Source organism: Serinus canaria, chromosome 15 (assembly GCF_022539315.1).
Source record: "Serinus canaria isolate serCan28SL12 chromosome 15, serCan2020, whole genome shotgun sequence".
Classification (NCBI taxonomy): domain Eukaryota; kingdom Metazoa; phylum Chordata; class Aves; order Passeriformes; family Fringillidae; genus Serinus; species Serinus canaria.
The window spans coordinates 12027080-12052715 of record NC_066329.1 but is presented as its reverse complement, the minus strand read 5'-3'; the positions used below and the strand labels follow the sequence as shown (position 1 = coordinate 12052715).

The following is a 25636-nucleotide window of genomic DNA, read 5'->3' as shown; positions in this document are numbered from 1 at the left end:
AGCAGGGCCAATAGTTCGGATGAAACACGGCATGATTTCTCCTGTTGGTCTGCAAATATTTGCAGGGTTCCCATGGCACTTTGCAGTCCTGTCCCATTTCACAGTGTGTGTAGGAGAGAGGCGTGATGGGCACAGCCAGCCTTCGGCAGTGACTCATCATCATCTTGTTGGAGCACAACAAGACATGCAAGATGGGCCCTCCACCCTGCCCTGTGCCGAGTGGTTATCTCTGCTCTGCTGACGGCTGTTGGCTCTTTGACTGAGAAAACCTTGTGTATTGACCCACTGAATGAGGCATCCTGAGTCCTGTTGAAACTCAGTGGGATGCAGTCACTGGGCTCCTTCTGTTCTAGGCCCCTTTGATGTCCCCTCTGCCTCCTGTCCCCAGGGTACCCCACTGAAGTATGACAGCGGCTCTTCCTCCTCGAGTTCCAAAAAGCACGATGTGCGCTCCATCATCGGCAGTCCCGGCAGGACTTTTCACTCTGTGCATTCTCTGGATGTCATCCAAGACCCGAGGAATCTGGAAAGAGCTTACGAAGAGAGCCTGAAAAACAGGCCGAGCCCTGTGACAAACTCTGGTGGCTCCATCGCCAGAGGGGCTCCTGTGATTGTCCCTGAGCCAGGCAAACCCCACCAAAGTGCCCTCGGCTATGAGGACCACCAGGCAGGGCACAGCACGGCCTTCAGCAGCCACTTGCACAGAGGGTCTCCAGTCTCCACGCGGGAGTCCACCCCACGGCAGCACGAAGGTACTTGGCAAACCTTTTATTTGATGTTAAAATTTGTAACAGTCAAGCAGGTGAGGTGCACAGGAGGTGGCTGCTGACCCCACCTGCCCGAGCGATTCCCAGCAGGTGCCTGTTGAACCTGTTCTTCCCAGCACCCCACGCCCACGGCTGACTCATGGCACTGGGGTGGCTGCCAGGGACAGCTGGGGCTCAGTGCCCTTCCTGGGGGTGCTCACACTGTTGAAGTGAAGGCACCTTACTTGCACCAGGATAGCTAAAGAGAGACTTGGGCCAAAGCTCGTAAAGCCATTGGTGTTTCAAAAGTGTCCTCCCTGTCCCACCAGTGGCCCACAGCACTCTTTTTTTCCATAGGTGGGCATGATAGCAGTGCTTGGGACACTGGGTGCGAGATGTTCACACTTCTCACTAACAGCAGCAGTGACCTCCTTGTGCTGAAGAGCGTGGCAGCAAGGCTGCACCACTGTCAGCTTGTGCAGGCCAGGGTGAATGCACAGACTGCCCAGCATGGATGTGCTGGGGTGAAGGGATGATTTGGGAAAGGCCTCTCTCCCAAGGGGCAGCTGGGACTTGGCCCACCCTGACCTTGGTGGTGTAACAGGGCATGGCAGTGCAGGGAAGAGGGAAAGGTCCCTCGAGTTCAGAGTAGCTACGATTGTCCCTGTGGGACATGCTTGGCCAGAGGCATCCCTCAGAGACATGGCTTGGCTGCAGTGCTCAGTCTCTGACTCATTTCCTTCTGCTCTCAGCAGGGAGCATCACTGCTGGGAAGCCGGTGTCCCAGGACAGAAAGATCACCCCCACATCGAGAGAGCTCACCAACTCCAAGTCTCCGCACGCCCCCGTGCCCGACCACCACCACCCCATCTCCCCGTACGAGCACCTGCTCCGCGGCGTCAGCGGCGTCGATCTGTACCGAGGGCACATCCCACTGCCTTTCGACCCCGCCGCCATCCCCAGGGGAATCCAGCTGGAAGCAGGTACCTTGGCTGGGGGCACGGTTTGTTATTTCCCTTATGCTCCAAAAGCTTGAGGTCTCTGGAGTTTCACATCTACATCCTTTTCTCTCCCAGCTGCTGCTTACTACCTGCCAAGGCATCTGGCTCCGAGCCCCACGTACCCACACCTGTACCCCCCGTACCTCATCCGGGGCTACCCGGACACGGCCGCCATGGAGAACCGCCAGACCATCATCAACGACTACATCACGTCGCAGCAGATGCACCACAACGCCGCAGCCACAGCCATGGCGCAGCGGGCGGACATGCTGCGCGGGCTGTCACCCCGGGAGCCCTCCCTCGCCCTCAACTATGCAGCAGGTCCTCCCAGCACGGCACTGTCCAAGGGTTTGGGAGCAGCATGGGAGCAGGAGGCTGGGTCAGGCTGGCACTGCCAGCTCCGGCACGGCCAAGCTTGCAGCAGCTCGGCGTTGTCCTGACAGTCCTCTCGCTTCTCTCTCCAGGCATCATCGACCTGTCCCAAGTGCCACACCTGCCCGTCCTCGTGCCCCCTACCCCTGGCACCTCTGCCACCACCATGGACCGCATCACCTACATCCCTGGACCCCCCCAGACCTTCGGCAGCCGGCACAGCAGCTCCCCGCTCTCCCCAGGTAATGCTGGAGGTTGCTTTTCCAGTGGGAAAATGATTGAGGAAGACGCTGGTAATCAGTTCAAGGCGATGGGCTCAGCATGCCAGGACAGGTTGGGAGACCCCAAATTAATTCTTACTCAGTGACTGACTCCTCCTCTTCCTGCTTGTTGAGGGCTTCCTTGCTTTTCCTCCTTCTTCCCCAAAGCAAATGGCTCTGTGGAAGGTCATAATCAGGAGACGGCGCCAGGACAGTTGCACTGGTTGTCCTTGTCTGTCCTGCTCCAGGTGACCTTGGATGGAGCCATTCCTTATCTGCTCTGCATACACAGCAATGTGAAGATCAGGCAGCATTCCCAGGGGGAATTTCTGTGTCTGCAGCCCTCTCACTGCCTTTTGGTTGGGTTTCAGGAGGGCCCACGCACATGACCAAACAGTCAGGATCATCGGTGTCCGAACGGGAACGGGAGCGGGAGCGGGAGCGGGAACGAGAGAGGGAGCGTGAAAAATCCATCCTAGCCTCCACCACAGTGGAGCATGCACCCATCTGGAGACCAGGTAGGCTGGGGAGGAGTCCATCCTCCACCCTGGGACCTGTGCTGGGTGGAAGGTAGGGTTAGGGCTGTTGGACAGAGAGCTAAAGCTCTTCCTTGTGCTCTCCCAGGTACAGAACAGTCCAGCAGCCGTTCGTCCTCCCACTCTCACAGCCACCAGCACTCTCCCGTCTCACCCCGCACCCACGAGACCATCCAGCAGCGCCCCAGCGTGCTCCACAACACCGGCATGAAGATCATCTCCTCAGAGACCCCCACCCCTTCCGTCCTACGGTACGTGCCCCCCCACCATGGTTTCCAGTGCTTGCCTGGATGCCTGCACCAGCACTTAATTAATGAGCATCTCTGAGAGGGAGGAGAGAGAGTTGTTTTCCCTTCAGTCTCAGTGGGAGCAGGATTGGGGCTTTCAGGGAAGTTGGTGGGGAGAGGCACATTTTGGTGCCCCAATTATTTGCTTTTCCTGCTGCCAGGAGAAAAAGTAGGAGTGTACCCAAATACAGGTATTGCTCCTCTTGCTGAAGATTGTCTGGTGGTGGAGTTATCAAGGTCTCTGGGATCTGTCGATGGGTTTTGTGTTCTCCAGTCAATGTATTCAGACCCAATACCCTGTGGCCAGTTACTGTGGAGGCTCCATCCAAGCCTTCCTCACTGGCCCTGCATGGCCCAGCCACATGCTCAGGAGGCCAGGGAGGAGCTCCACCAGGCAAAGCTGAACACTGAGGCTCTGGTAACAGTATTCTCCTTCTCCACGTGCTTTTTTCATCTTGGCCTTGTCTTCATTTTCCTTCCAGATCCTCCTCCACCACTACCACGTCACCGATCCGCTCTGCCGCCTTCCCCTCGGCCTCCACCCTGCGCTCCTCGCTCAGCGCGGCCGACGGCTACGCGGCCCCGCTGGACCCGGCCATCCTGCAGAAAGAGGCCTCGAGGGGGAGGGAAGCCAAGACAGAGCGAGCCCAGACTGACAACAACGTCTACACCTCAAAGCTGCCCAGCGGGGCCAACCTCGAGCAGTCGCCTTCGCCCATTAAAGCCATGGAGTCGAGACCTTTGCCCGCCTCCGGACCCGGCTCCTCTCATCACTATGGCAGAGGACAGGGGAAAAGCCAACAGCACCACCACCCTCTGGACCAGCAGCACGCAGCCTCGGGCTCAGAGCAGCACAGTAGAGAAAAGAGTCAGAGTAAACGCTTTTCCATGCAGGAGCAGGAGCTCCGAGCACTCGGTAAGAGCACCACGACAGCAGCCTGGTTCACAGATGTGATTATCATGCAGCAAATGTCTTGTGATAAGGGCTAGCAAGAAAGAGGCTCGCTGGGTAACCACTCCACTAGTGATGGTCAGAAATTGGAGGGCAGAGGTGAGAGACCTGTGGCCTGACACCCATTTTATTACATTGCTTCTTATTTTCAGTTGCACATTTTGGATATTGGCTCCATCAGCTCCCCAAGTGTGCTTGTCCCTCTGCTTCCTGGCTGTTGTATTATTCCAAACTTTTTTATTTTTGCGTGTTTTAAGGATCTTCTCTTCTCCCACCCTAGTTTTTCCAGTTGCCAAGTCCTGTTTTGCGAATGTTGTCCAGTTCCTGGTATTGCTTTTTACAGTCAATAGCTATTTGCTAATTTTGATTTCCCCATCCTTAGAAATTCCCAGGCAGTCTGTACAGAGCAGTTGTGGGTAATAAATCAAATGAGCAGAGTGGAGAACGGGGACTGTGAGCTTGACAAGGCTGCTGGCCATCAGACAAGCACCTCCCTGCTCATGAGCTGCAGGGTCTCTGAGGGCTTTGTGGGTCTCAGCTTGGATGGGTCCTTATGCTCAGGGTGACCTCACTCAGGTTGCTGGTGCTGGATGCTGCCCAAGGCACCATGACTGTCCTGGGATCACTCAGCCCAGCCATGCTCAGCAGGCGTTTCCAGAGCAGACCACAAGAACCACCTAAGACGAATCTTGTGTAAGAGAGAAAAGCACTAGGATTAATTATTCCAGTAGAAAGTGCAGGGAGGGGGATGGATTTCAAGGTCTGGGTCATTCTTGATGGGACCAACCTACAACCAGAGCATTCATCTGGGCTTCCACTAGCATGCAGAAGCAACAAGCAGCCTGTGGGGGTTTGGTGGGACCCCATCTTCAAGTTGCAGCAGCTGCTTTGGCCATCAGCACTGGGAGTTCCTGTCCCACTCCCCTTCTCATATCCCAAGGATGGAGAGGATACAGCAACCTGGCTGGGAGAAGAGCTGCATCCCATCTCACCCCTCAGTCATGTCTGGTCCTGGCACCTTCTAGCAGTGTGTTCCAGGAGTGTGGATGCACGTGGAGACCTCTTGTGCAGCCTCCTCCATTCTCTCTGGGCATCACTGTCCCTCTGGACATAGTGGGGGTTTCAGTGGGTGGGGAAAATGGGGGAACAAACTGTGAACCTGCAAAAGTTGGATTTGGTCCCTGGATCTCATGCTGTCACCAAGAGCTGCTGAGTGTCCAGTTCTGCAGGAATGAAACATCACCTCTTCACAGCAGCCATCACCAGCTGGACATAGTGATGAGTGACCTGCCAGGTCTTCCCTCATCTCTTTTTCCCCACACTTTGATGAACATGTGACACTACCCACAAGCAGTGGTGCAGCAGTGCCAGGGAAAAGCTAAGTGAGCTCCTGGTTTTAACTCCCTTCCATTTCCTCAGGCTTTCATGGAGGCTACAGCCCCGAGCGGATGGAAGCCGTGAGTCCGGTGAGCTCGCCCAGCCTGTCCCATGAGAAAGGGGCCAAGCTGCTGCAGGACACAGAGAAGGGGCACGGGGAGCATGACCTGAGGCAGAAGCAGCAAGGTGAGAACGGGGGCTGGCATGGGAGAGCCCAGGCTGGCTGTGCTCCAGTGCTGGGATGGCATTTGGAGAAGGGGACACAGATGTCATCTCATTCCTGCTCTCTCCTTGGTGCCCCCAGGCTCGCTGAAGGCCTCGGCTCCCGAAGCCGCGCACCTGCAGCACCTGCGGCAGCCCGACGGCCCCCAGTGCCAGCCCCTGCAGTCCAGCCAGAGCATCAAGGGCATGAACCAGCGCGTGGTCACGCTGGCCCAGCACATCAGTGTAACTAACTAACCTCATCCACCTCCATCCTCTTCCTGCTGGGGCTCCAGGGAGGAGGGAGGAGCTCTCTGAAACATGTCTGGTGGGGATGGGCTGGGAGTGACACTGGAGACCTCAGCTCCTCCAGTTGGGGGCTGGAGAGCAGGGGGCATCACGAGTGTTCAGCCCAGATATTTGTGTCCCCAAGAAGCCCATCACAAAAACTGTTGCAGGCAGGAGGCAGAAGTTCCATCTGCGGGGACAAATCAGCCTATTTCCCTCCTGCTCATCCTCAAGACAAAAGTCGAAACCAGCCCCATATCTGACAGTGGTTTCTTCTCCAGGAGGTCATCACGCAGGACTACACGCGCCACCACCCGCAGCAGCTCAACTCTCACCTGCAGGCGCCGGTGTACTCGTTCCCCGGGGCGGCGTGCCCGGTGCTGGACCTGCGCCGCACGCCCAGCGAGGCCTTCCTGCAGCAGCAGGAGCACGCCACAGCCTCCCGCATCTCCCCGCAGGGAGAAGGGGGGAAAAGGTGAGCTCAGGGGGCAGCCCGGGCTGGCACAGGTGGGCGTGGGCCAGCCTGAGCTCATGTGGAGCCAGGTGGCTCAGGGGAAGTCGGGTGGGTGCCCTTGGCTGCCTGGCATGGCAGTGGGGGGTTGCACGGGGCAAGTTGGAGTTTGGCATTGCTGTCCCAGGCTTGGGGCCGTGGGGATTTCCTGCTTACACAGCCCAGCTCCTTTCTCATCTGGGCATTTTCCCCCTGGGGTGGTGCCTCTTGCCATCCCTGTTGTCCTAGAGAGCATCTTTAGACCCCCTTAGAGTCCATGCATAATTCTCTTCCCAATCTGGCTGGTGTCACAGGATGGTTTAGGTGGGAAGGGTTCTCTTGAAATCACAGCCCAGCAGTGACCTCTTGAGCAGGTTACCCTGGGTCATGGCTGCTTGGGTTCAGAATATCTCCACTGTTGGAGACAGCACCTCTCTGGCCAACCTGTTCCCAGCATTTCAGCACTCTTACAGGACAAAAGGGTTTCCTTGTGTTGGAATGGAATTTTATGTGTTTTGTTTGTGCCTGTTGCCTCCTGTCCTGACACTGTTCTCAGTCCCTGACCACAGATGATTCCAAAAAACCTGAAGCAACATGTTTTCCATTGGTTCAAAGTTAATTTTACCTTCATCTTTCAATCAGAAGTTTATTAGACACAGATGCCCTGACAACTGGCATTGTTCATTTCAGGCACCACCTGTATTTGTTTTAAAGTCACTTTCAAATCCCCTTGCTGCTACAAGGCAGGTCTGATTTCTGTTGCATGGAATTAAAAAATGGGTCTGTCTTCCCACCCAAACACCCACCCAGATGTATCCAGGAATGAGTGGTGCCTTGTCAGTAAATGGGATTGTTCTTCCCAGCTCTGCCTGGTCCTGGAGTTGGCTTTACAACATGAAGGAAAAAAGCCCAGCCCTGACCACCCAGTGATGAAAAAAACTGGGGAAAAAAGAGAAACCACAGAAAGAACAAAGACGTAAATTCCCAGAACTGGCTGTGAGGAATTCCTTGCAGACTGGAGCGTGGCTGTCTCCCAGGCTCTGGCCAGGGCCAGGCATCAGGGGCCAGCAGTGATCCTCTCCAAGGGCCCCTTCTGCAGCCACCCAGCTCCTGTGTGGCCCTGACAAGGAGGATGTGGCGGGTTCTGCCTCTGCTGTGTTAACAAATAGAATCAAAAGCAGTGTCTCCAAAAGGTTCATGTCACGGCCCTCCACAGGGATCCATGTGTCCCTGCCACCAGCAAGTCCCTCCTGGGCTGCTGTGTTTGGGATGGCTCAGCTGTCCCACTTTGTGGGGATCAGGCCCAGGGCTTGGCTCAGCCCAAACCATGCTCTCCCTCTGGCCTGTGCTGCAAAGCACCAGGAATACTCACCCCGAGGTGCTGCACAGGGACAGGGGCTGTCACAGTGAACCCATGGCCTGTCCCCTTGCTGCCCAGGTCCCCGGAGCAGGGCAAGGCAGCAGCAGGGGGCCCGGACAGCTGCATCGAGCCCGTGTCCCCACCCGACGGCGCGGGAGAGGCGGAGCACGCCAAGAGCGCCCCGTACCCCGTCCTGTTCCGCGAGGGAGAGCCCATGGACCAGAGGTATGGCCTGGGAGCGGGCACTGGGGCAGCTGGGGGAGGGGGATGTCCCCACACATGGCCTGGCCCAGGCTGCTTTCCTTGCTGCCCAAAGCTGTGTCCCATCCCAGGGGCTGTGTTTGTCACGGCTGTTCAATACCACGGGGTGCATTTGTTGTTGGGACAGTGAAAGAGGTTGGAGATGCTGAGTATCCCAGGAGCTCCCAGCCTGATCCTCAGAGTCACACTGGGGGAAGAGGCTCTTTAGGTAGGACTTTGTGCAGTGGATGTTGCAGAGGTTTCCAATGGCCTTTTGCTCTGCAGAATGGGGTCCAAGTCCCCAGGAAACAACACTCAGCGTCCAGCTTTCTTCAGCAAGCTGACTGAAAGCAACTCTGCCATGGTGAAGTCCAAGAAGCAGGAGATCATCAAGAAGCTGAGCACCACCAACAAAAACGAGACGGAATACAGTAAGAACCTGTGGGGAACGCAGGGCGCCAGGGGAGGAAAAGGCTCGAGGACACATGAAGCACAGGAGATTTGGGAATGGTGCTGCTGTGTTAAACATCTGGGAGTTCCCAGACAGCTCTGTCTGTATTGAAGAGTCAGGCTCAGTGGTCCTTGTGGGTCTCTTCCAGCTCAGATTATTCTGTGATTCTATGAACTACAAGGTCCAAATGCTTCCTAGAACGCTCTGTTCTGGTGCCAGCAGTGGGTGTGTGTATCTGGGGAGGCAGTGGGAGACTTCCCAGCTCTGTCTCTGTGCTCTGAGGCTGTCAATCCCACCCACACCAGATAACCTCAGTAGGAAGGAAATAATGAGCTGAGCATGGAGGACACTTAAGAGCAATTGATATTTTAATGACTGGCCAGCCAAGCTGAATCCTTCCTCCTTGAGATGTATCTCCCCCCAACCTTGCTTTAAGCCCTACATCAATATTGGTGCAGCTCTGTAAAACTAACCAGGCTGGCTCAGATTAGAAATTCAGCCCGTTCGTTCATTAACCGCTAATAGAGTAGATAGGATCATAATTTAATTTAGCCCAGCATTATCCAGTCAATACTAATTCAATTTGAATCCATCTTACAACAGCTGCATCGGATAAGAGGGTCCGAGCTGTCTCGTCTCCTGGATGATGTTACCATGAGCCAACAGCATTGTTATGCCCCTTTGGGGACATGTGGCTGAACCCCCTGACCTTCCACACTTTCCCTTATCAAGGAAAAATATATAGAAATTGGATACGCCTCTTATTTGATGAGAATTTCTGTTATTCTAAGGAAAGCAATATCCAAGTCAAACAGCTCAGCTAAGAGGGAAAATATTGATTTAACATTTCTTTTCCTCTTCCTTGCCCTCTCCACTGCCCAGACCTGCTTCATGGATAGGGGACATTGAGCCTTTGAAAATCCCATGGGCAGGAGAGAGGGTTTGGGTCCATGGAGCTTGTAATCCCAAGAGCCGAAGGCAGGAAGGGAAGGGGGGCCAGCACAAAGCCATTGCCCTGGCTTTCAGAGCTCTGCTGCTTTGCCCTTTCCCACCTGGTGAGGGTGCCCACTGTGGATCTCCCAAAAGTACTGAGAGCTAGTCCTGGTCCCAGCCAGCACCCACACTCCCACGCCTGTGCCTGGGGGAGCTGGGCTGCTGTCCCGAGTGCTGTGACAGAGAGATGGGAGTCTTGTCATGGCTGCCATGGCAGGTCCTCCCAGCCACTAACCAGCACATGCTGCTCTCCTTGCTGAAGAGCTTCCTTGTTTTTCTCCAGATGTGGGGCAGCCTGGGACAGAGATTTTCAACATGCCAGCGATTACTGGAGCAGGTAACTCCCCACATACCTGTACCTCGTTTCCCACAGGGCTTACAGCTATGGAGAGCAGGAGGCTCAGTAGATTTAAGCATCTCTTTGTTCTGTTTTCCCTTAAAACCGAGTAACAGTTGCTGGGAGGCAGAAGCCTCAGGACACCATAACTCCCTGCTGTTGGGTTGGAGAAAGGGCAGTGTAATTCCTTGGAAAGCCTGGCAGAGTTTGAGGTTAAAGGTCAAGCAAGGGTTGGCCATCTGATGCCATCAGAGGGTTAAACCATCTTAGCAAGGTGGACCTCACACCTGGAGAGAGCACCCTGCTCTTGGGGGACCTTGTTGGTGGGTGGGAGGGCAGTGGGGTCTGTCACTTTGGGCTGGGCAGGATGCAGGAGCCAGTTACAGAAGCAAGCTGGGTTAGGAGGAGGTGTCCCCTGGGAGTTGGAGGAGCGCTCAGGCCCGGGACCAGCCCAGGGGGAATGACGGTGGGAAGCTGTCACACTGTTGCCAGCTGCACCGTGTCCAGGGGGACTCACAAAGGGAGTGAATCCCCACTGAGGAATACTAATTGCTGCTTAATTGATTAAGAATTAATGCTCTCCTACAGCAGGAATGCCTTCAGGTTGTTAGTTTTAAGTAGGAGAACAGCAGGTTTCCCACAGCCAAGGGCAGGAGGTGCTGTGGGCAGGGGTTTGGTGCCGTGGGAGGGCCAGTGGTATAGGACTGCTTGCCAGTGGAAATGAGTTTGGGAGAAGAAGTGAGCTGGCCTCAGCTGCTGGGGTGAGCAAGTGCAACCAGGTAGGACCTGAGGAGTCCTGGCAGACAAGATCTGATGGTCAGTTTAGGCTAGAGGGGACCAGCAAAGACCCTGCCTGTTTTTACAGGAAGACAAATGTCCAGACCAAGTTTATGGGAACCTGGGATCTGTCCCTTTCCAAGCAGAGGGGCAGGGATCCCAGAACAAACACCCCAGGATGGGCTCAGCTGGGGGGCCTGGCAGTTTTGTGTCTGTATTTTGCCCTTGCTTGTTCCTGTAAGTGCCACCCCGGGAATGCCGGTGGCGCGGCTGAGCCTCTGGTCCCTGTGCGGTGCTGCTCCATAACTGCATGGCTTGAGACTCACCCCACGCGGACACTTCGCCTCTGCATCCTGTCCCGCTGGTCCCCGAGGGAACCCGGCCTGGGGAGCGAGGGGGGTGGGGGCAGGGGGCTTGCAGAGAGCTCGAGGAGGGACAGCAGGACGCTCCCCTCTCCCCATGTAGCCCGACCCACGCTGGCAGCTCTGGGGGCTGCCTGCATCCTGTCACCACCCCAGGGCCAAATCCAGGCACGTCTTTCTCATCAAGTGTTTTTGTGGGGTACTCCTTCTTCCTTCCCTGATTTCCTTTATGGGTAACCGCCCCGGCCTCCAAATTCCTGTCACACTGATTTTTGCTATGTGTGCATAGGGACCCCACATCCAAATGACTTTCCTCCTGCCCCCATGCCGAGCCTGGCTGGGTTGGGAGCACAGCCCCTGCTCCTTGGGGATGCTCCCTGGTGCTCAGTGACAAACCCTTGTCCTCCACCCCTGGCCCCGGGGAACCTTCCCAAAGCCCAGATCCCACAGTGAGTCCCATCCGTCCCAGCGCCAGCCCCCGCCGAGCCCCGGGGCGGGATGGAGCGGGAGGAGGAGGAGGACGGGTGCATCACAGTGCTTTAAAGAACAAGATGACAAAGTTTGTTGCTTTGCGAGAATGTGCTGACTGTTTGTTTCTTCCCTTCTCCCTTGTCTCCTTTCTCCCCCTTTCCCCATCCCCCCCATCTTTCTTCTCATTTGGCTCCCCCCCATCTCCCGACCCCTCTCTCCTCCCTCTCCCGTATCTCCCAGGGCTAATCAGTTGTAGGAGCCAGTCGGTCCAAGAGAATTCCAGTACCAACATGGGGTTGGAGGCAATAATTAGGAAAGCCCTAATGGGTAAATATGACGAGCAGTGGGAAGAGCGCTCACCTCTCAGTGCCAATGCTTTTAACTCTCTGAATGCCAGTGCAAGCCTGCCCGCTGCTATGCCCATAACTCCTGCTGATGGACGAAACGAGGACGTGCGCTCCTTGCCAGGTCTGCAGCCCTCTCCACCTTCACTCTCTCTGTGTTATTAATTCTCAGCCCTTTTATCTCCCCATTTACAGGGGGATTCATTCCTCCCCTCCCCATTTTTGTTCATTTTGGTTTTCTTCTCTCCCCTCCCTGCCCCAGCTTTGAGCTTTGTGGATCTGCTGATTAATCCTGTTTGATGTTAATTTAATAGTCTCCAAAGGTGCTGTTGCTTTCTCTAAACCACTGACTTGCTCCTTTCCCTGTTTGTTGGTTTTTAATATCTCCTTTTCCTATATTTTTTTTTACACGATGGAGAAGTTTCTGGTAAAAATCAAAGACATAAGCTTAAATAGCCAGCCCCAACTGTCTTTAAACCCCAGTGGGATCACTGCTGCCAAAAGAGGGGAAGGTGCTGAGAAGGGCTGGTATGAAGGACACAGGGCAGGGTGGCATTTTCCTCCCCACTCCAATCTCCAGGGGTGTCAGGGCAGAATCCGACCTGGGATGGGGTATGGGATCTGGGAGTGCCTGGAGCAAGAGGGAGATTGTAAGGGAGCTAAAAGTGATGCCTAGAGTATGATAAGAAAGTAGAGCTGGGGTGAGCTGCCCCATGAGCCCTGGTGGGGCTTGCAGAGCCCCCTGGCAGGGTCTACTCAACTTTAGGGAGACTTGAGCAGAGATGAGAGGGTGGCTGCACAAATCCCCATTTAAGAAGGGGAGGGAGGAGAGAGACCAGGGATGGATGGGGGAAGCATTTGTCCCCAACACACAAGGGCAGAGTGCCTCATGCAAGTGCCCTGCACAGAGCATAACACCACTGCCAGGGATCACCCTGGGGAATCCAGGCACAGAGCCCCTGGCTCAGGAGTAGATCCTGGGTGCACACATGCACCTTCCTCCAGGTCAGCTCACACCTCTCTGGGTCAGCTAACACCAGGTACTCTGCAAAAAAGCTTTTCTGGCTCCTGCATGAAACCAGCAGCTTCTTCCAGCTGTGCCTCCCAATGCCTGGTGGAGGCTGCGTGCTGCTGTGCAGGCAGGGTGGGATGCAGAGCCCATCCATCCCTCCCCCTTGGGGAGCTCCCCCAAGGGAGCTGAGCTCACCTGCCCCACAGAGCTCCTTTGGGCTTCAAACCTTTTGAAAACTGGCTAAACATCCCCAGGGATTCTGTTGTAAGGAGGGATGAAAGCCCATCCTGGCCATGCAGACCATAAGAACGGGGAGTGTGCTCAGTGCTCCAGCACCCTGCAGCTCCGGGGGTTTCTGTGTGTGTGGGGCAGCACATGGGGCCATTCGTGTGGGCTGAGCCACAAACCCGCTCGAGAGCAGATCCTGCAGGGAAACGGCCAAAGCCACACGGCCTCTCCTGCCCCACGTCCCTCCACGGGACAGTTGGTGGCATCAACCCACAAAGTGGAGCAGCCCAGGAGGGAACAGAACCCTCCTCCACCCGCCCCATCGCCATTCCCCGCCGTGCTGCCGTCAGCCCGGGGTGAGCTTTCCTCCTGCCACGAGCCGTTTTTGCAAAGCTCCTAAAAGGGAAGCGCTGGGAACCCACACCCCTTCCCCAAGCCCCCGAGTCCTGTCACAGCGAGCTGGGTGACAGCGGGTGCCTCTCTTTGCAGGAGGAGGGGGGAAGCCAAAGATCGCTGCCAGACCCAACAGCCGCAAGGCCAAGTCTCCGGCGCCGGGTCTGTCCTCGGGCGAGCGGCCACCCTCGGTGTCCTCGGTGCACTCGGAGGGTGACTGCAACCGCAGGACTCCCCTCACCAACCGGGTCTGGGAGGACAGGCCGTCGTCCGCAGGTAGGGCAGGAGGGGACGGGTCCCCAAAGTGGCCATGCCACCCTGGCAGGGCTCTGGGGAGGCTGCAGGGAGCGGAGACACGGCCACCCCCAGTGCTGACTCTCTGCTCCCTCCTCCGCGCAGGTTCGACGCCGTTCCCCTACAACCCGCTGACCATGCGGCTCCCCAGCGGGGTGGTGACGGCAGCGCCCAGCGCCCCGCTGCCACAGGGCACCCCCGGCAGCCAGCACCACGCCTGGGACGAGGAGCCCAAGCCACTGCTCTGCTCCCAGTACGAAACCCTTTCGGACAGTGAATGAGAGGAGCCAGGGGCAGGGAGACGGCGACCAAACCCGGGGCACGGGGAGCGAGCGGGACACCCGGGGTGAGCGACCGCCACCCCAGCCCCGCCGGCTCTCACGAGCGAAGATGCAGGAGCAGAGCTGTTTCATTTTTCCCTTTTTTTTTTTTTTTTAATTTTTTTATTTTTAATCCCTTCCCTCCCAACCAGCCAAATTGGTGGGGATGATGGTTTTGGTTTGTTTTGATTTTTTTTTTTTTATTTTTTTTCTTTTAAATTTTGTTTGGGTTATTTTTTTTTTTTTTCTTTCTCAACATCTGGAAATTTCTGCATCCTCTTCGGTCTGATAAAGAAAAGAAAAAAGCCTTAACGAGACAAAACCCAAGGAACCCATCTTCGATCTTGGCAGCCGTGCTGGGCGGTGACCCCCGTGCTCCAGAGGGACCGTGAGCGGCCGTGTGTCCGTCCCGGGGCCGCTTGGACGCTCTGCCGGCACCGTCCCACGGGGGCTGCGGGATGTTCTGCGGAGCTGGCAGCGGGCAGTGGGATGCTCCCCCGGACCCGGCCATGGGGATGTGCCTCAGAATTGCAAAACCTTGTGCGGGTTAAAGAAAAGATTTAAAAAAACAAAAACGGTTGAGAAGCGAAACAGGACGGAGCGCCCCGGGTCGGTTCCCTGGCTGATCCGAGGGCTGGGTGCCCGGCATTCCCGTGTCACAAGAAGGATCAGCCCCGCGACGACACGCTTCGGACATGGCTGGGAGGAGCGGGCAGGGGAGGGAGTGAAGAGCTGTTTCTTAAAAAAAAAAACCCACAAAAAATCCTGGTCCCTTCGATGGAAGCAATCCCGGGTCACTCGGAGCGGGCAGGGACGTCCCGGGCTGGCTCACGCGCTGCCCACCGAGGGGCTCGGTTGCTTTAAGTGCATTGTTTTCTGAATGGTGAGAAAAGGCAATTGTAAATTGTATTGGTCTACAGGGTATATTTTTGATACCTTCAGTGAATTATGTCAATATTTTACGCAAGGAAGGACTTAAACAAAACACAGTATTACATGCTGTAAAAGAGGTTCTGTTCTTACATGGAGGCTTTGATGCATTTGTCCATTGTATGGAAGGGTTTAAAAAAGAAAAGAAGGTAACAATGATCCATCAAAGTTATCTGGGAGTCAGGAGAATGTATGTACTTACTTTAAAAAAAAAACCAAACAAAAATCTTGCCATGGTTGCAGGGCCCCCCGTTACACACACCTTTGCTGGTTGTAGACGTTGATTCTCCAGAGCCCTCCAAGCTGGCCAGGGCAGGGGCAGAGTGGGCAGGAGGCCAGCATGGCAGGGAGTTCACAGGAAACTTTAAAAAAAAAAAAAAAAAAGGAAAAAAAAGTTAAAAAAAAGTTTTTATTGTATTTTTGTGATACACACGAATGCTCTACTTTACATTTTTTTTTTCATTCCATGATGTTGGCTCATATCTGCAGTTACATGGTTAAAGAACAAAAATATTAGACTTTTTTTCATTCACTTCTGCTTTCTCGCTCTGGGGGGAAAACAAATGGCAAAAAAAGGAAAAAAAAAAAAAATAAAATGTATTAAATGCTTTGCATTCTATACGCTAGAGGAGCCCCAGCCCGGCCCAGCCCCGCAGCCTCCGGCAGCCCCGCGGGCTCAGGCACCCTCACCTTCCCCACGGATCTTTCTTTTCCCCCTGCAACGTTCCCAGGTTGATTCTGATTTCAAAGCAAGAGAATGATGGTGTTTGTTGTTTGTTTGGGGTTTGTTTTGTTTGTTTTTTTTCCCTGTTGGGTTTTATTTTTTGTTTTGTTTTTTTACAATGTACAGGTTTTTAAATGTTCATCAATGTTTGTGTCTTTTCTGTTGTGCTTTTTTTTTTTTTTTTTTTTAAGAAAAAAATCCGAGACAATGCACAAGCGATGTGGAAAAGTTTTTGCATTCCCAGGTTATTGCTGCTGGTGTCTCTGTGGCTCTGAGCTGTACAAACTCACAGAGCTGATGTCTGGGCAAAACGCTATTAAAATGTTGCAGATTCTGCTGGGAAAAAAAAGAATTATCCAAATCTGAACCATCTTCAAAGCCGCCTCCTTAGCTGATTCGGAAAAAATAGCGGAAAAAACCCCAACCACAACAAAGAATAAAGTTCCCACTTGGCACAGTAGCAATACTGTGTGCTGCTTGGTGTCTCCAGATGTCCAGGAAGGCGCTGTGAGCGGATGGTGGCTGCAGAGCTGGCAGGGTGGCACCACAGACCCTGCCAGTGACCCAGCGAGGGCTGAGCCGCGGCCAGAGGGGCGAGAGGAGGGCACTGGAGCTGCTGCCTTTGGGGCTCTCACCAGTGGTAGGTAGGGCAGCACGCCAGGGGTGGAGGTGCTGGGGTGGCATTCGAGTCTCTCACCGCGTGGGCACCCCGTGCCAGCCCTGCAGCCGGGTGTGGGGACATCAGGAAGGGCCAGGGGCTCCAGCCAGGAGCTGCAGAGCTGCCTTGTCTCCACCCCAGCTGGGCAGGGTTGGGCTGCACTCCCTGTTAGCTGTGGGAGGCATTCACCAGCAGCATGGGCAGCACCCGGGGCTGTGGGAGGGAGAGGAGAGCCTGTCCCACCCTTCAGTGCCACCCCAGAGCCGTGTTTCTCTTCTCTCACTTCCACTGGTTTCTGTGTGTGCAAGGTGAGGGGCTGGGGCTGGCCAGGAGCCCAAAGCACAGCAACACCTGAGCATGGCAGAAGAGTTTTAAGGTATTGGTGAGGGAGTTTCCCAGCCCGTATGGGGTTTGTGGCTCGGTGCTGCTGGATGGATGCATGGCTGGGCAGATGTCACCCGCCTGCTGGCAGGGCAGTGTGTGCAGGAGGGGACAATGCTGTGGGCTAGGAGGACGTGAAGGTGCTGGGGTGACGCTGAGATGCTGCAGGGCTCCAGCAGCCTTACCTCCTGCTCAGTGGGATCCTTTGGCATTGTTCCTGAATGGGGGAACATGACAACATCGCTGGTGTTCCCAACTCTGTGCAGGAGCTCAGGCCCTGGCTGTGCCATGTACCCCCATCCCGCCTGCCCTAGGCTGGGGGAGCAGCCCAGGGATGCAGGAGACCAGGTGGACAGATGGGTTTTGCTCCAGTGGGATCCTACTCTTGGGGAGCCCCCCTTGCTGAGAGCTCAGCCCCACACTTGGTCACAGCACTGCTTGGTTTCGGCACTCTCTGTCTTGCTGTCTCCATTGCTGGGACTCCCCATGCACCCCATCTCCACCCAGCCCCTCCTGGAGCTGCCTGCTGCTGGCAGGGACAGGGATGGAGGGACTCTGAGGAGAGCACTAGAGCAGCAGCAGCTTCCACTGGGGAGCTCTGAGCCCCCGTGCTGTGGTACAGGAGCAGAGCATCCTCCTGCTACAGGTTAATTAATTTGTGTCACATCAATGAGCTGGCAGTGTGTGGGCAGGAGGCCCAGAGCGGCTTGGTGAGGATCCCCCCGGACCTGGGAGGCTGCAGAGGGATGGCCCCACTTTACCTGCTCAGATGTGGACCCTGGGGAGTGTGGTTTTGGAAAGGAGGAGCTGCTGCTCCTGTAGGTTGTGGTGTTTCCCCCTCTGGCCCTCGTTCTCCCCACCAGGGCATCCCCAAGCACCCCAAAAATCTCACAGCAGGGTCTGACAGCACCGCCTCCTGCTGTTGGCTGCAGTTGTGCAATCCAGGAGAAACTCACATTTAAACTATTCCAAAACCCCCGAGTTTAAACTTAACTTTTACCAACTTTGTAACTTGTACAAACGCAAATGAATCACTGGACAATTTGTCTCTTGAACTGTATTGGGAGGGGAAAATCTCTCTGTGTGTACCCAGCCTGTGCACAGCTGCTGTGGAGGGACTTGTGCAGAGACCACCAGGTGTAAATAATCCCACAGCTTGCTCCAGAGGGGAGGGGGTGTTCTGCTGAAGGTGGGGTTTGTTCACTGTTACAGCGAGCGAGCTCTGCCGTGCTGGTTACGTAATAAACGAGCAAACAAACCAACCCAACCCCAAAGTTCTTTGGCAGCAGAGAGCGGCTCCTGCTGCGGGTGTGTGTGAGCCTGGGCAGGATGAGCTGCTCGTGGGGAGGGGTGGGAGGGTGAAGGGACCCCTGTGCTGGCACTGATGGGGTGTCCAAGGTACAATGGGCTGAGGGGACTGAGGGGTGATGGCAGCAGGTGTTTTTCCTGTATGAGGGCACAGTGAGCAGCCCTAGACCCCTCTCATTCACCCAGGGCTGTAAGAGATTTGAGGGAGGCTAATGAGTGACTACCTGGTTAAGAAGTGAAACCTAACTAAGAAGCCTTGGGACCTGTTTGTGGGTCTAAATTGTTTTACCTCCAACACCTGTCCCATGAGGTGTGATTAACTTCAGCTGGGAGTGCCCAGGTCCCCCCTCCCAGTGATGCCACAGACCGGGGAGCACTTCCCACTGTTGAGGGAGGGGAGTGATGGGTGGGGGTCTCTGAGCTGAGGGGGATGGCTGTGCATGAGGACTGATTGATGACTGTATGGAATTGAGTCCATGGAATGGCTGCTGGGTGGTTTGAGGGCCTTTGGCTGCCTTTCCTGGGGCTCAGAAATGGATTTTACACAAATGATGTTTTCCTGAGCACAGCAACGAGCATTTCAGCCAGGGTCTATCCCTGCCTTCTGCCAGCACTACTTTGTCTGCCCAAGGGATATCCAAAAGATTTCTTTCTCCATGCTGCTGAGATTCACTCTGGATCATCTGGATTGCTGAGACACCCTCTGAAATCCCCCCAGGTATGTACCCACACTGACCAAATCTGCCTCCTGTCTCCATGTGCTTCTCCAGCAACCAGCTGCCATGGCAATGCACCAGGCAGATACTGCTGGCTCTTAAAAATCAGCCTGAAGATCTCTTGAGACCAGAGATTTTGTTAAAAAACCTTTGTGGAAAGACTTTTGCCACTCTGAAGGCAATTAGAGTAAGTTAATAACCAGTACAAACAGGAGCTGGGCTGTTCAACCTCTCACATCAGGGTTTAAGTGCTGACAAGGGCTGACAGCCATCTCCCTGGTCAATAATTCACACTGATGCTGAAGAAAGTGAAGGTGGGAAAACTCTCAATTCAAGGCCAACACTTAGAATTTAATGATGGAAAACTTTAGGTCTACTTGCAAAGCTCTTACATAAAGAGATGAAAATGAAATGGGACAAAAGCAGATGGCTTTGAAAACTAGCAATAAAAATATGCCAGCAATCCACACTCACTTGTATTTAAGTGGCAGACAGGAGTTTTTGAGGAGAAAGGGAAGATAAAAGATGCCCCTGATACCTTTGCCCTTTGAGAAGGATTGTGACCTTCTGGCAATGAATCGGTGTTTAGTCAGGATTAGAGAACTTTTTGTCTTTTGGAAAGAATTAAAAGAAGAAGTTGTTTGTGTTTTTTTTTTTTTACCTAGGCCAGGCTGAGTGACGAGAGCAGGAAGAAAAGGGCACGAGGTGGAGGCTGTCCTTGTGCACCCCAGGACACTGCACTGGGCACCAGTACTGTCCCACAGGTACCCTGTGGGTGAGGAGGGGGAGTGGGATGCAGCTGGGGTACCCAGCCATGAGCAGGGCAAGGTTTGTTTTTTTAAAAGGGTCCAAATCACACCAGAATACCAGAGCTCTGTGCTGGCAGCACCCAGCCCTGTGTCCCCCCACGATGGTGGCCCACAGCCCTCACACACTGCCCCAGCAGAGCAGGGACTCCCCAGCTGAGCCTTTGGCCAGAGGCTGTTCCTGGGCTCTGTACAGCAGGAAGCATTTTATACTCTCCTGACAACTGCAATCCAAATAGCCATACATCAGTCCTTGTGATTTGCCATGAAATTATATATGCTCTGATAATGATGCAGAGGGCTAAAGAGCTGATCTTGGCAGGAGATGAGACAGGGTAGGCTGGCAAGTAACTTGGAAGGAAAGTAGAGCAGCTTTTGGTGGGATGCCTGGCTCTTATCAGCACTGGGACCCTGAAGGGTGTTGGGCAGAGGCAGAGGTGTCTAAGCTGGCTGAGCTCTGCCTGGCTTCTGTGCCATCTGGGGAGAACTGGGTTCATAAGAGACTTGGGAATGAGTGTCACTACGTCCATGTGTGAATAACAGCTGAATTAATTGTCAGGTTTATTTATGCTCTCATTTTTTGGCCTCCTGCAATTACCAAAAAGGATTTGTCAGGACTCCAGGCAGTGGAGTGGTAATAAATCACTGGCCCTGGACAGGAGATTGGAGCAGTTGTATCTGGAGTGATCCGAGGTTGGTGTTGGCGTTACTGAAGGGCAAGTGCTCAGAGGGGCTGGGAGCCTGCAGCACCAGCAAATAAACCATCACAGCAACCAGCCAGCTTTGCAGAAATACCCCTGAAATGAAATCCATGGACACACAGTTCTCCAGCCGTGGAGAAATCCCCTGGCAGGTATGCAGGGGGGCCTGGGGAGGTGAAGCCTGGGCAGCCCCAGTGCATGGCATATTGCCAGGCCCTGCAGGGTTGCTGGTCACTTCCCCAGGTGGCACCAGGGTGACCAAAGCCACCCCTGTAAAATTGATAGCATCTGCCTGCATGCCCTGAACTGGGAATCTGCCGAAACAGAGTTGAAAGGTGAAATCCTTGTGCTGCAAGCACAGCACTTTCTGGCTCCTGCTTTCCAGTACAGGAGGGTGTCTGAATCCCACTGAGGAGGGACCGTGTTCATCTCAGCTGCAGACACAGCTGACAGGTGAGGCTTTCCTCCTGCTGGCCCTTGTAAAGGAGAGCAGGCAGAAAGGGCTGCCCGTGGTGCTGGGGAGGCCAGCCCAGAGGTCAGCTTCAGCATGGTGGGGAGTGCCTCAGTCACACACTGCTCCCAGTCCCTGGCTCCAAGAGGCTGCTGTGTTTCTCTATTTGGAAACAATCCCACTGTCCCTCTGCAAATGCATGGAACCTGACAAAGCACAGGGTGTTGCAGGGGTGGTAAGCTCCATCTGGAGAGCTGTCTGCTTTGAAGTCGGATGCTGTTTTAAACTCTGCAGGGTACTTTTGCTTAGGAAAAGCAGCAGTTGTCAGTACAGACTGATCTTGGTCCAGAAATTTTTGCTGCTCCCCAACTTATTTTCATATTTATTAGTTATTTGCAATCTCTTTGATGACTAAATGCATGTTCAACTTGGAGGAGACTGTTGCAGTATTTGCTGAGGTAAGTCAGGGCAGAGGAGATGCTGGCCACACTGGCCATGCCAATGATGGTGCATGTAGATTAGTCATTATTAATTGCCATGGCAGCCCCAGTGCTCCTGAGCAGATGCTGAGGAAACTCATGGAGCCAGCAGGAGCCCTGGGGAGGTTGTTCTGAGGTCTCACCTATGAGCAGTTGTTCCATAAGGCTGCAGGTCAGCATTTGTGGAAAACATTGTGCCTATGGGACAGGGGCAGTGCCAGCAGCTTCTGGGGGTTCCTCTCCTGCCTCCACTGGCACAGGAGGAAGGGAAGGCTTCATGAAGAGCAAATAACTGACCAGCACCATCCAGGGGGCTGCAGTTGAAGACACTCCATCCTAATTCAACATGTTCCTCCAACTGCTCTGTGCAGCAGTCAGCAGGTGTGGCCTGATGGGCCCAGAATCAGCTCCAGTGAGACAAGGATTCTGAAGAGGTTTGGACTCCACTGACTCAGGTGTTTGTTTGCAAAAGTCCAGACTTCAGCTGTGAAATCCTGATCCAGCTCTGCCCAAGGCCCAGGAGCATTTTCTGCTGCTGTTTCATCCTGAGCCCTTTCCAGAAAGCAAAGCAGCTGCCAGAGGTCAGACACGAGGAACCTGGTCCGTGTGTGCCTCAAGATGGGTGCCAGGTCTGGATCTGCATTCCAGTTGGACCAAAGCAGAGCTTTCCCCCGTGGGGATGTTAATCCTGGGCCTTGGCTTAGAGCCATCTCCAGCTTTCATGTTTTTGGAACTGAAAAAGAGCACCATTCTTCAAGGGAAGAACAAGTCTATTTACCCCAGTGAGAAGTCACAACTGGCTCCTTAGCACTGAAACCCATCTAACTCCACCCCACTGGACTCACTTTTAGGCTACCAGTCTCCATGGGCTGCCAGAACATCCAGCTTCCCTTCAGGCCAGCCAGAGCCCCTGAGCTGGAGCTGCCTCCTTCATTCACTGGTGAAGGAGAAACCAAATAGCAGAGGTTGGAAACCAAACAGGAGAGGTTGCTCTTGGGTCTCTTTGAGGGGGAGGGCAGCCTTTTTATTAGGGTCAGATGTTGCTTTCTGCCCCAGGCCATGCTGGGAAGTAAAGTAGAGTGTGTGTTAATGTTGGCTGGAACAGCCTCTGTGGAAACAAGCTCAAATGAAGCAGGTTTGTTTCCTGGGGGAATGGGGGAGATGGGCCAGCATGGGAGGCACAGGCATGGGCAAGGAGTCACTCTTTGCTGAGCTTCCCTTAGTTTCTAAAATCTCCCAGCAGTGAGTGTGGCTTTGGCCAGCCACCCACTTCTCCAGGCTCTTGGGTACCTGCTGGTCAGTGGCTGCTCTCCCCAAGCCAATGGCTCCCACAGGGAGAGCTGGTCCCAGTGCTGAGCTGATGGGTTCCTTCTGGATCCGTTGCCTGTTGGGAGATGTGGAGGTGGAGGACTCTCTGTGAAGGGCAAGGCTGTTCTCCAGATGTTCTTTTTCAGCATTAGGCAGTGTTTAAACACACTGTGATTTCCCTCCCCGCTTCTTTCGGAGTGCACATAGAGGAGAGAGAGACCCTTGGAGGAGTGCAGGGGGAGGGCAAGGGAAACCTTCCCTGAAAGTGCTGAGCAGGGCTGCCTGTTGGCAGAGCCGGGCTCCAGAGGGTCCCTGCCAAGCCTGGGGGCCTTGGGAACACGTGGCTCATTACCAGAGTGCCTCAGCCACGGCTGGGCTCGCACACGGGGCTGGCGCTGCCAGAACAAGTCCCAGGGGACTCAGAAAGGAGAGTCTGCAGAGTTCAGGGCAGAGCTCTGCTTAGCAAAGCACCCTGAGCCTCAAAGGCTGCTCCTCCATTCCCTGCTCCGCTCCACCTTCAGTCCACTTGGAAAACAGGCTCACACTAGAGCTGGAAGGATGCTCAACTCCTCCCCCAGGCTCTGAGGGACCTGTGTGGCTCTGGGTGTTCTCTCCTCTGGGTCAATGTATCTCAGGGTAAAGCTGGTGCTCAACCAGCCAAGGGTGCTCCAAGAGACGCCACCATCCCAAAATGCCTCATTCACAGCTGGACTTCAAGTTAAAACCCCAGCTCTGCCCATCCAAGGCCATCCTACTCAGCCACACCAGGCCCATAATATGATGTGCATCGTGGCCTCTCCGAGCCGTGCTCGTCAGCAGATAAAATAAATATCCTGGAAGTGCAGGCGCTAAAAAGGAATCGCTGTCGGAAACACAGCAAAACCCATCTGTGAGTGGAAGAGGTCAAAGAAGAATACAAAGGCTTTTATTTCCTGGAGGCATTTGTCAGCAAGACAAATGTGGGGTTTTTAAAATTTGCTGCCATTTCCTAGCTGGCCGCCCACGCGAGCACCAAATGGACTTTCACTCACACAAAACTGAGCGCTGGCTTGTGTCCTTTGTAATCCAACGCTCAGGAATCAGGAGAGGAGTCGGCTGGATCCCTGTTTGTTATCAATAAGTGGGGGCATATTTAAAGGATCTGGGCAGATTTCAACACTACATCTATAACTAGTTTATTGCTGGTGTGTTCCTCTCTTGCCCTTATTATTTATGTTGAAAATGATAAATGAGGGATTGATGATTCTGGCTGGTTCATGAATAATCAGGTTATTTCACTGCAAAGCCCCAGGGGAAGGTAATGTTTCTACAATCCTCCATCAAAGAGAAAGCCGTTTGCACGCGCGTGTGCGTCTGTTGTTCATTCCTCCACTGCTTTGTGTGGGTTTTGGCATGGGTCTGCAACCTCCCTCTGCAAGTGTGCCTATGCCCAGGCACTCCCATGCTGCATCCCAGTCCAAAATGTTTCCCAGTCTACACAGTCTCTTGGCTTGACCCTTTCCCAGCCCTTTGACCATCAACAGCAGCCACACACGGGGTGTTTGGAGCAGTCTGGTCTCCAGAGAAGGAGTGATGGGCATTTCAGTGTCCTGGGATGGGAGGGTGCAGCCAGGAGCCCTGGGGAGAGGGGCATGGAGAGCCCCAACCACAGCAGTCAACTTGGAAGGAGCCCATTTGTATTTCAAGGAGCTGCAAATAGCTGCTGGTCTCAGGATTTTCTTGTGAGACAGGAAGAACCTTGGGGAGATGATCTGAGTGTTTATGTATATAGAAATGTCTAATCACCAGGCTCAGAACAGGCTCAGGAAGGGAATCTGGAGGTGGTTAGCTGGAGAGGAGGATATTTTTATGCTAGAAATGTGCTGTCCGCCTGTTTGTAGGGTAGGAAGGATACAATGAGAATCAAAGGCTTGGCAGGATGAGCATTTTCATCCTCATAGATGTGAACTCCCCATCTGCCATGGACTCCAAGGCGTGGAACTGTTTAGATCAAATTTCATTATTAGAAGCAGAAAATAGAGCCCATAAAACTCCCTCCTTACACCCCAAAAAAAGCAATTCCAGGACCCTTTATCCTACTTGAGAACAAGCCATTCCTGCATTAATTTCCCTGCTGTGGCTGGGCTTGTTGCCAGGAGAAGGAGACTCAGTGCTTTGGCAGAAGATGCACGGCCCTGGGGCAGCTCCTTGCTCCTCTGCAGTGTCACCACTCCAGGGGATTTAGAAACAGAGCTGGGGCTGGGCAGTGTGGTGGCCAAGCCACGTTCCTGCCAGGCTGTGGAGTATTTGCAGGGGCTGCATCTGCAGTGGGAATGGCTCCCGCAGGCAAAGGGGTGGAAACCAGAACTGGATCCACATCCCGTGGCTGGGCAGACACTGCTGAGGGCAGCTGGCAGTGCCAGCCTTGGAAGTCACCGTCCTGCCACCATGCCAAGCATCCAGAGGCCCCATGCAGCCACCCTGGGGGTTTATCTGCTGAGGGCAAGGTGCCCCCTCTGGTACTGAACCTGCCATACAGGACATGAGGAAGTTGCAGAGCTGCATCTGAAGCATCCCAGGTGGGTTCAGTCATCCTGGAATGGTTTCTTGCGGAGATAGTTGTGAAGCCACAGGGGCAGCTCAGGGGAAGAGATGTATCTGCTGTGGCAGTCTTCTATTCCAGTCTCCCCACAGAGCTCGATTAAGTGACAGTTCAGTGTCCTGTGCCAGAGGAGACTGTTCCTATAGGTGGCCATCACTCCAGGCATATTTCTGGTGACTCCTTCACATTGCAAGAGATTCCTGACATTTTTGAGGACAATATAACCTCCAGCTGCTTGGCATTGCCTAGAACTTCCAAAGACACTCTTGCAGGTCCAGGCTGTGACGTTGCCACTGATGATGGAGAGCAAAGACCCAGCCTAAGGTCTTGCACATGGTATTTATTCTGATGGTTTGGCAGCAGGGGGAACATTTTTACTGCTCCAGGATCAGGTAAGGGTCTTTCTCTAGCAAATCTTTCCATTGTTTGTTAACTGTAAATAGCTGTGGAATGAAATTTGATGAAGGCATCTATTGTTTCCTTACAGCTCTGCTTTGTTGA

At 54.2% G+C, this 25636-nt stretch overlaps 1 protein-coding gene across 14 annotated transcripts in view; it reads left to right on the top strand.

The window, feature by feature from the left end:
• The window catches only part of NCOR2 (nuclear receptor corepressor 2), a 225854-nt gene extending 209648 nt beyond the window's left edge, over positions 1-16206 (top strand). For 7 of the 14 annotated variants that reach the window (XM_050980353.1, XM_050980352.1, XM_030233515.2 and 4 more), the window contains 16 exons: positions 389-752; positions 1499-1729; positions 1823-2068; positions 2212-2361; positions 2751-2897; positions 3004-3166; positions 3685-4118; positions 5574-5717; positions 5836-5978; positions 6302-6495; positions 7949-8095; positions 8396-8541; positions 9838-9891; positions 11742-11969; positions 13575-13754; positions 13878-16206. In XM_050980353.1, coding sequence (XP_050836310.1) covers positions 389-752; positions 1499-1729; positions 1823-2068; positions 2212-2361; positions 2751-2897; positions 3004-3166; positions 3685-4118; positions 5574-5717; positions 5836-5978; positions 6302-6495; positions 7949-8095; positions 8396-8541; positions 9838-9891; positions 11742-11969; positions 13575-13754; positions 13878-14053 — 3147 coding nt within the window. In that variant the 3' untranslated portion in view covers positions 14054-16206. The remainder of the gene's footprint in view (positions 1-388; positions 753-1498; positions 1730-1822; positions 2069-2211; positions 2362-2750; positions 2898-3003; positions 3167-3684; positions 4119-5573; positions 5718-5835; positions 5979-6301; positions 6496-7948; positions 8096-8395; positions 8542-9837; positions 9892-11741; positions 11970-13574; positions 13755-13877) is intronic. The other 7 variants (XM_050980355.1, XM_050980356.1, XM_030233512.2 and 4 more) reach the window with 4 other exon arrangements.
• Positions 16207-25636: the final 9430 nt, after the last annotated feature.